Genomic DNA, 9,850 nt, shown 5'->3' with positions numbered 1-9,850 from the left:
TCATCAGCTGAACAATTATTCTTTGCTAATAAAAGGAAATAACCCGGAAATCGTGATACACAGATATTATTTTGAGCTGAGTTGGGGTGCTAGATTCCCTTGTTTGAAAATATAAGGACACAGATTGTGTCGTATAGCCAGCTGGAGATGATGTCTCCTGGCGCTAAATTACTGCAGCATTCGTCCTAAACCAGGACTGCCATGTTATGCCAGCAAACAGTCTTTACTCCATAGTACTGTTGCTGAATATCTCTCGGTGTGAGATTTAAAAATAGTAGTTTTCTGATTGACTGATGTTTTGCTCAAGAACAAAACGTGTTACTTGTTCTGGGGATTGAAACCTTGGTCTTTAGGTTGTCGTTGCAACATCCTAGCCACTATGCCATGCACCTTCACATCCAGGATATATAATGCCTGAAAAACGGGGGATGGTCATGGCTGGGGTGTCTTTGATTACAGGTCTGCTCTGTTGACCTGGTGCTAAACACCGTGGAAGTTTAAAATGACATCACCATCTGACTTTGCTAGTAAACTGATTTCTGTTGGTTCTCATTGCAAAACCTACTTGAGACTTGGTAGAGGAATCTAGAATCCTATGTTCAACATAAGTAAACCATTTGTGGTACCGATTCCATGGTCTGTTCTTTGCTGGGAGTAAGACTTTGACCAAACTGTTGGAAGCAGTTTTAGGATTCTGTATCCAATGACGTCAATGGCTCAATAGAAAGATCTCAGACTCTTTGATGCGTTTTCAATCCTGGAGTGATTGAACACAGGAGTTTACCTCAAACAAACAGCACAAAGTGTGTAGAGTGCAGAAAGTAATTAATATAATTACTCTTAGAAGTTAATTTAATGATGATATAATTAGAACAACAGGAAGAACAACATTAAACACTGTTAAGGAATGAAACTTAAGAATATAAGCAGGAAAGCGTAAATTTTACATGTACTTCATACTTTGTATTCAACAGCTGTTTCATTAAGATAAACATTACTAAATGTATAATTACGTAATTTTGATACATAATTAATTTCAAAGCTATTTTTACTCAAAAATAGGATATATGTTTTGTCCCTCTTGGATTTACTTCACTGTAACAATGTGTTGAAGTTTTAATTAACTGCTATTTATTAATTGAATTCCTAATTACTGTGGATTTATTTTTGATGTTTACACATCAGTTCTCTATATGGATCTTAGACTTTATGTAAACAATGAAACAGCTTTTCTCTTCACCTAAAAGACAGGCTTTGAGATGTGTTATATAATGTGTAACAAAACATGCTAAAGTACTGCTAGGACAGTGATTGTACAGTTGTTACAATTTAAAACATTTATACAAAATACAGTTCTACATTATTTACAATTGACGGATATTTGTCCTCATCTCATTTGTTGTTAACACAACGTTTCGGCTGATATACCCTCCAGCCTTCATCAGGTGTCTTGGGGAAATTTTGAACCTGGTTTCTCACTCATAAGGTATTTTTCGATATTATTATTCAGGTCACTGCTTGGAATTGAACTCGGAATCTTGGGTTAGCCTGTGCTCTTAACCACTATGCCATATGCCTGTAGTGGTTAAGAGTGCAGGTTACTAACCCCAAGATTCCGAGTTCGATTCCAGGCAGTGACCTGAATAATAATAATAATAATAATAACATCAAAAAATACCTTAGGAATGAGAACCCAGGTTCAAAATTTCCCCCAAGAAACCTGATGAAGGCTGGAGGGTATATCAGCCGAAACGCTGTGTTAACAACAAACAAGATGAGGACAAATATCCGTCAAATGTCAATTATGTAAATAAATTCCTCATCTCTGAAATATAGAAAATCCAGTTCTGTTGTCTTCATTTTCTTCTAAAACAGTGTTTTGCCTTTTTGTCATATTGTCTTATAAACATATTTCCCATGTTCTCTGTTATTGTTTATATATTTCCCCTTTTGTTTCTATTCTAAAAGACCAAACTACCGCCACCACCTGAAACAAGCAGAGGAGAACCACTTCAAGCTCACCAGTGGACTAGTTTCCTGGATGCAGAAGGCAAGGTTACTAATATTGACGAAGTGAAGAAAATTATATTTCGAGGTGTAAGTGAATTGCTTTTCTATGTTTTTTTAGTTATTACAAGCAAAATACATTGATAGTTTCAAATTTGTCCCTTGTGTATCTAGTAGACTGCATAAGTCATAAGAAATTATAGACAGAGAGAGAGAGAAATATAAATGAGGAAAATGATATGACAGGGTATACTTGTCCAAGTATCTAAGGAAGGAAAGGAATACTTAAAGATAGCATCATTATTTAACGTCCGTTTTCCCATGTTGGCATGGGTGAGGTGGTTTGATAGTTGAAGAGCTGCAGCAGGCTCCAATTGTCTGTTTTGGCACAGTTTCTATGGCTGGATGCCTTTCCTAACACCAACTACTTCACAGAGTGTACCGGGTGCTTTTTACATGGCACCCCCAGTTGACAGTCGAGTGTACCATGCTGTTCCAGACCAGTGATGAGTGAATCAGTGTTAAACGAGGCTGTATGTATGAACACTTTAATGTCTAACTCCATACAAATAATGTGAAATGACAACTGAGGGAATAATTTTGGGGATTCAGATTTTATGGGGTTTTTTCTCTCCTAAAGTTTTTACCATTTTGATTTACCATGTTCTTCATCTTCTCCACTAACTTTAGGGTATTGAACCTACAATGCGTGTTGAAGTTTGGAAGTTTCTCTTAGATTATTATAAATGGGACTCAACAAAGAAGAGTAGAGAGGAAGAACGAAAGAGAAAAGTGTAAGTTTTCTTTCTAATTATCTAATTGGAAATTATCATTGTTATCATTTTATTTTAATAGCCCTACCACCTCTCCAATTATATTGTTTATTAGTTTGGTAAGATGAAGGAAATTTAGCTACTGTTTCTAGCAGATCAAGCAGTGATTTGCATCATAACGTTGCACACAGACCACACCTGTTGACCATATATCTCATTCTTGTACCTTAAAGGTGTCCCTTGACACCTTATCATCATCTTTTCCCTTTTCTTCCTTTCCAACTTCTACAGCAAGACACTTGTTCCTGTCCTTCTATCATAATTCTTGTATGTTTATACGTGTCTTGTGTGGCCACCGAGAATTTGCAGATGCACAGGAATATATAGGGAAATACAGAATGGAACATATCTAAATTGTCTCACTACATCTATGTAATTAAATAAGGTCTAAATCTATTGAGACCTGGTCTATTATTGGAGTAAAGATTGTTTGCCAACATAACATGGCAGTCCTGGTTTAGGACGAATGTTGCTGTAATTTAGCCACAGGAGACATCGTCTCCAGCTGGCTATACGACACGATCTGTGTCCTTGTACTTTTCAACAATGGAATCTAGTACCCCCACTCAGTTCAAAACAATGTCTGTATATCGTTATTTCCCTTCATCAGCACAGAATAATTGTTTGGCTAGAGGTGGCACTGCTAAATTCCCGTTTGAAATATATAGTTTTCAAAGTAACAACTAGTCACTGATCTATAAATTAGAAAATTACTATTTTTAAATTACAGCAATATTAGTCCTAAACCAGGACCGCCATGTTATGTCAGCAAACAACCTTTACTCCAGTACTTTATTCCAAAGTACTGGAGTAAACAGTACTTTACTCCAAAGTACTGTTGCTGAATGTCTTACGTTGTGAGATTTAAAAAATAGTAATTTTGTAATGGTCTATTATTGTTAGAAATTTAAATACTCGTTACAATTACTGCTGTGTCTCTATATGAGATACATAACTTGTTGCCTTGACCAGGAAACAAACTCTAATGTCAGTGATTATAAGGGCTTTACTGCATAATAAATCACTGGAGATCAGTAAAATGAACACTGATAAATATTGATGAATCATGATTTCACAAAGTAAATTCATGCGGATTACATTCATTTGACTTCCTGACAATCCACCATAGCCTTGCTTAATCAAGGCTGACCTATGGTTGCACAACAAACCAGTGGCAAAGACTTAATAAATGGTCAGTTGACTTAGCCAATATCATCATTTGAACATCGATTTTTCCATGCTTGCATGAATTGGACAGTGTGACCCCCCTCCGTCAGTGGCACGTAAAAAGCACCATCTGATTGTGGTTGATGCCAGCCCCCTCTGGCCCCTGTGCTAGTAACACATAAAAAGCACCCACTACACTCTCGGAGTGGTTGGCATTAGGAGGAGCATCCAGCTGTAGAAACACTGCCAGATCAGATTGGAGCCTGGTACAGCCTTCTGGCTTCCCAGACCCCAGTCAAATCGTCCAACCCATGCCAGCATGGAAAACGGACGTTAAACGATGATGATTGAGGCAGATTTTCCACAGCTTGAATCCTTTCCACTTGACAACCCTCTCTTGGCCCTTAAAAAGCAAGTTATAGAAATTTGGTTAATAGACATGGCTAGGCTCTGGTCTAACTGTATGGTTCAGAAGTTGGTTTCTTGACCACAGGATTTCACATTCAGTCCCACTCTGTGGCATCTTGAGGCAAATATCTTCAACTGTGGTCCCTGGATTGACCAAAGCCTTGCGAGTGAATTTGCTGGATGAAAAGTAAAAACAGCCCATCACATATGTATATATGTATGTAGTGTGGGTAATATTTCCCCTTGGCCAGACATGTTTTCACAGACTATTGGAAATGAATAACACTGTATGACGGTCAGCCTCGTTTACAGTTTTTGTTTCATGTCCAGATGAGGAGACATAAACATTGTCTCACAAATATACATACATGCATGCATGTTTCTTTCCGATTCCATGTTCTAAATCCACTCACAAGGCTTTGATCAGCCTGGGGGCTTAAATTAAAAAGTATTTGCCCAAGGGGTTAGACAGTGGGGCTAAACCCAGAATCATGTGGTTTGGAAACAAGCCTCTTAACTACACTACTATGCCCATGCTTACCTTCTAACCTAATCTGTACAACCTGTTTTTTGTAAGGGCCATATACCTTACAGCACTAACTTTTTGATTGAATTTGAGTTGGGGCCTGTTTGCAGGCCATGGTTAATAGCCATGTAGCTTATTTAAGGATACAGCAGTGGTTGTAGTAAGTGTTGCAAATAATGTCTAACCAGATTTAGACCTTTGTCTAACCTATATAAACAAAGTTTATATATGATTTAGCTGGAAACAAGATCTTGGTTACATTTGCAGGTAATGGAGTTGAAGTTTTTGTTATTTTGGTTCTCGTATCTCCTTTCTTGAGAAATTTGAAGCCAAAATTCTTTTACTGTCGTGTTTAAAAGTGAAAAGTTAATCTGTCGTTTTTCTTTTTAAATAACTAAACGTTTGTTTGTTTTTTGTTTCTAGTGATGATTATTTTAAAATGAAGCTTCAGTGGAAAACCATAAGTGCAGAACAAGAAAGCCGGTTTACTAAACTAAAAGACAGCAAGACACTTATAGGTAGGTTGGCATCATTAGTTTAATCAGAACATCACTGGAGGTTGATGATGTATGCACAATGAGAAAGAATCCTAGACCGAAGAGAAAGATGCAAGGGAGGTGTGTGTGTGTGTGTGTATCAGAAACCAAGGTTGTTGTCTATCATGTTAGGCTAGAGATGGGAATGATGATTTTCCTTCACAAATACTAATTGGACACAGACAGTGTGTCGTTAGCCAGCTGGAGGAGATGTCTTCCTGGGGCTGTAAACAACAGTAGCATTGTCCCCTATTACAGGATTATTCCCATTAAATTCCAATCCGACATGTGTTTCTGCCGGATAAGTGTTCTAATGTCCTTTGATGTAACATTTATCTACATTTAGTTGGTACCATGTATGCACTTTATATTTGGTACCAGCATGGAATTAATTTCAGCAAGTGTATCCTTAATAATCATGAAAGTTCTACCAAAGTTAATTTGGCTTTTCATCTTTTGGAGGATCAATAAATATAAATAACAGTGAAGGACAGTGATTGGCAGAATGGTCAGCATCACATAACAAGGTGCCTTGTGGTATTGATTCTAACTGCGTTCATCTGGTTTAACAATACCGTTTGGCCTATTGGTTGCCTTTCGTAGAGTTTGTTACTCTGTTGCAGACATGAAGGCCAAGTCTTTGGTTTCAGGATAACTCCTCTCTTCCTCTTCTTGGTCTCTGGATTGTGGTTATTGTCCTTACAATAACCTAAGAGGTACAAAAGTGTGGTGGTGATGGTGGGGAAGATATGAGGTGGTGGTGTGTGTTTAATGTACAAAAATCAAACAGCCGCCTTGTGAAGGAACTGTTTATATCAAATGGTGTCCACTGGTTCTTGACTTAGTAGACAGGGTAATTACACCAGGGTACACACGCACACACATTAGACTTGCTTTTCAGACCTAGTTCAATTAAGTTGAAATAATTATACAATGATTATATTTTCCTGAACGAAATAGCTCTGTTGATAATAAGGACATGAAGTGTGACTGGAGCATGTGTTTGAAGCTCATAGCTGTGAAAACAAGTCAAACCAAGATTAGAGACAAAGTAGACTTGAGATGAGATCAGAGAAATGGGTGTATTTTATTATAAGTTTTCTTGACATTGTCAGAGAAAGCCAATATTTGTGTAACTGATGACATTTTTGTTTCTCTCTCTAGAAAAAGATGTGTCCAGAACCGATCGCACTCACAAGTTCTTTGAAGGAGATGGAAACCATAATTTACAAGTTCTAAACGACATTCTTAGAACATACTGCATGTATAATTTTGATCTTAGTAAGTCTGGAATTTTTGCTTCAATATTTTGTCTTGTCTGGTTGCTTAAAATTCTGAAAGAAAGACCCACACCCCACACCCCACAAAAAAAAAAAAGAGATACTAGGACAGATTTCAACCATTAGTGAAGTTCTGTTTTTAAGGTGTCCCACCGAGTTTATATTAATAATAGCATTGAGATGGAGTTCACCAAGGAATCATCATTTAAGTGTCTGCCTCTGTGTTTGCATGGGTTAAACAAGTGTACATGAAGTAGTTTTTCTACAACTCGATGCCTTTCCTGTTAACAATCTTCACTTGTTTTTCAAGTGAGATGATAATCTACTTGTCTATTGATTCAGACATGAGCAGCTGAATGTCTGGACATGTTTTCACAGAAAATTGCTAAACAAATGATGCCATCTTGGTATGAATGGTAACTTTGTTTATAGTCAGGTCAGAGTTGCATTGTTTTTCCAGATTTGCAAAACCTTTAACTTGGTAACACAAGAGAAAAACGAATATAATCTGGAAGAATTCTAGAGTTGTTTCCGGGATTACAAAGTAAATATATTTGGCCCCCCAAAAATGTTCAGCCCTTTTGATTCCCAGCCACCCCTGGTTCTATAATACAAACTTTCTTCTTAATCCCAAGATTCCGAGTTCGATTCCAGGCAGTGACCTGAATAATAATAATAATAATAACATCGACAGACTTTCTTGTTTTAAAGTGATTGCTAAATTAAAACTTACCCAAAAGATTTCATGTCAATTTATGCTTCAAACTCCAGCTTAATAATGACAGTTATTTTACTAAAGTCTTCATTATTTTTTGAATTGAATGAAACAAGTGCTGTTAATGGTAACAAAAGGGTTAAGTTACACTTTTCAATTCTACAACGGCCTCAAAACCTCTAATTTGCAGGTTTTATTTCTGTTAATGCTGACCACAGTGTAGCTGTTTCTGAAGTAATTGGTTTTTAGATTAACAAACCCAACTTTAATCTACTTTAACTCACGGTATCGTAGATCAAAATAAACAATACCTATTTCGTTTTTGTATTTGGTTTGCAAGATTCTTTATGTGAATTTGTGTGTTGAAGCATATTTTATTGTGTCTGGGGAGAGTCATTGTCTTTTAGTGCCTTATTAATTTAACATACTCACCAGTCTGATTTCCTCTTTTTCACTTCATTTTCACATAGTAAAAATAAGTAAATGAGTGGCCATCAGGCTGGTGAGTGTGTTAAATTGATAAGGCACTAAAAGACACTCGTCTCCCCAGATACAATAATCAATCAATGTTTATAATTTCTTCTAAAGTTATCTCCCTTATTTTACAGGTTATGTTCAAGGAATGAGCGACTTGCTCTCTCCTATATTAGTAATAATGGAAAATGAGGTTGATGCCTTTTGGTGCTTCGCTGGTTTTATGGAAACTGTTGTAAGTTTCTTTTCTTTGCGTAAACTTTAAATATATGCTTCAAAGATTGAACCAGAGCTGCAGCTTGCCAAGGTTCTACGTATCTTGTCTCCAATGATAAAACTATTTCAACCCTATCATCACACTGTCATCATCATCATCATCATCATTTAACATCCGTTTTCCATGCTGGCATGGGTTGGAAGGTTTGACTGAGGTCTGGAGAGCCAGTGGCTGCTCCAATCTGATCTGGCAATGTTTCTACAGCTGGATGCCCTTCCTAATGCCAACCACTCTGAGAGAGTAGTGGGTGCTTTTTTTATGTGCCACTGGCACGAGAGCCAGTCAGGGGGACCTGGCATCGACCGAGTTCAGATGATGCTTTTTAAGTGCCACCAGCACAGGGGCCAGAAAGGGGGAGCTGGCCACAGCTGTGACATTGGTTCTACTTGACTCAGTAAGTCTTCTCAAGCATATCATATTGCCCGATGCATCTGGGTATTCTTAACAGGGCCAGTCATGCATGGCTGCAATTTCACTTTAGTTGCTGGGTCTTCTCAATCACAGCATATCTCCAAAGGTCTCCTGTCGTGTTCCTGGTATAATGGGAATAGCATAAACGAAATCTCTTCTGGATTCCTGTTAAAAGAGATAAACTACTAAAAATAATCGAACTGGTCCTTGTTGCAACTTTGGAGTCAGCTGTTGTTTACTTTTGTTTTTAACCAAAAAAAAGAAGAAAAATGATTTTGCAATCAATCAAGCGTGTGATAAACACAGCACTTTGTTTTGTAAACATGCAAGGCCTACAGTTCTATATTTAAGAGATGAGGAATTTATTTACATTATTTACATTTGACAGATATTTGTCCTTATCTTGTTTGTTCTTGACACAACGTTTCGACTGATATACCCTCCAGCCTTCATCAGGTGTCTTGGGGAAATTTCAAACCTGGGTTATCATTCCTAAGCTATTTTTCAATGTTATCATTATTATTCATGTGGCATAGTGGTTAAGAGTGCGGGCTACTAAACCCAAGATTCCGAGTTCGATTCCAGGCAGTGACTTGATTAATAATAATAATAACAACAACAACATCACAAATTACCTTAGGAATGAGAACCCAGGTTTGAAATTTCCCCAAGACACCTGATGAAGGCTGGAGGGTATATCAGCCGAAATCTTGTATTAACAACAAACAAGATGAGGACAAATATCTGTCAAATGTAAATAATATGCAAGGCCTAGACTTTTTTTTTTCTCTTACATTTGTGCAAATTATTGGTGATATTTACTCTTTGGATGAAGAGTTTACACTTATGCTGGCAATAAGAGTGATTTGGGCAATGAAACTGGTGAAAGAGATGAAGGAAGTAATGATCCAGGATAACAAATATGGCAGTTGAGAGAAAGGCCCATCATTGTTCTTCTGCTCAGTTTTTTGAGGATTCTGTTGTCAACTTAATGTGATGGTCCCATGAAAGGGAAGAATGCTACTGTTATTTAGCCCTAAGAAACACCGTTTCCTGTTGGACTTGACACATTTCCTGTGTCCTTATGTTTTCAAAGTGGAGACAAGCACCTCCACCCTGCAAAGCCAGCATCCAGAGACTGGTTTCAGAGTCATTGCTCATCATCAGTCTGGAGTAGCATGGCTTGCTAGCTGTCCATGCCTATTCGCTTTTGAAA

The 9,850-nt window shown here is 37.4% G+C and overlaps 1 protein-coding gene across 1 annotated transcript in view; it reads left to right on the top strand.

Moving 5' to 3' along the window:
* LOC106873698 (TBC1 domain family member 15-like) overlaps positions 1-9,850 on the top strand; it is a 56,482-nt gene that overhangs the window by 40,864 nt on the left and 5,768 nt on the right. The window contains 5 exon segments of the mRNA XM_014921171.2: positions 1,969-2,097; positions 2,698-2,801; positions 5,365-5,459; positions 6,642-6,758; positions 8,081-8,181. Of these exon segments, the coding sequence (XP_014776657.1) occupies positions 1,969-2,097; positions 2,698-2,801; positions 5,365-5,459; positions 6,642-6,758; positions 8,081-8,181 (546 nt within the window).

Source organism: Octopus bimaculoides, chromosome 2 (genome assembly GCF_001194135.2).
Source record: "Octopus bimaculoides isolate UCB-OBI-ISO-001 chromosome 2, ASM119413v2, whole genome shotgun sequence".
Lineage (NCBI taxonomy): Eukaryota > Metazoa > Mollusca > Cephalopoda > Octopoda > Octopodidae > Octopus > Octopus bimaculoides.
This window is presented reverse-complemented; position numbering and strand designations above follow the sequence as displayed.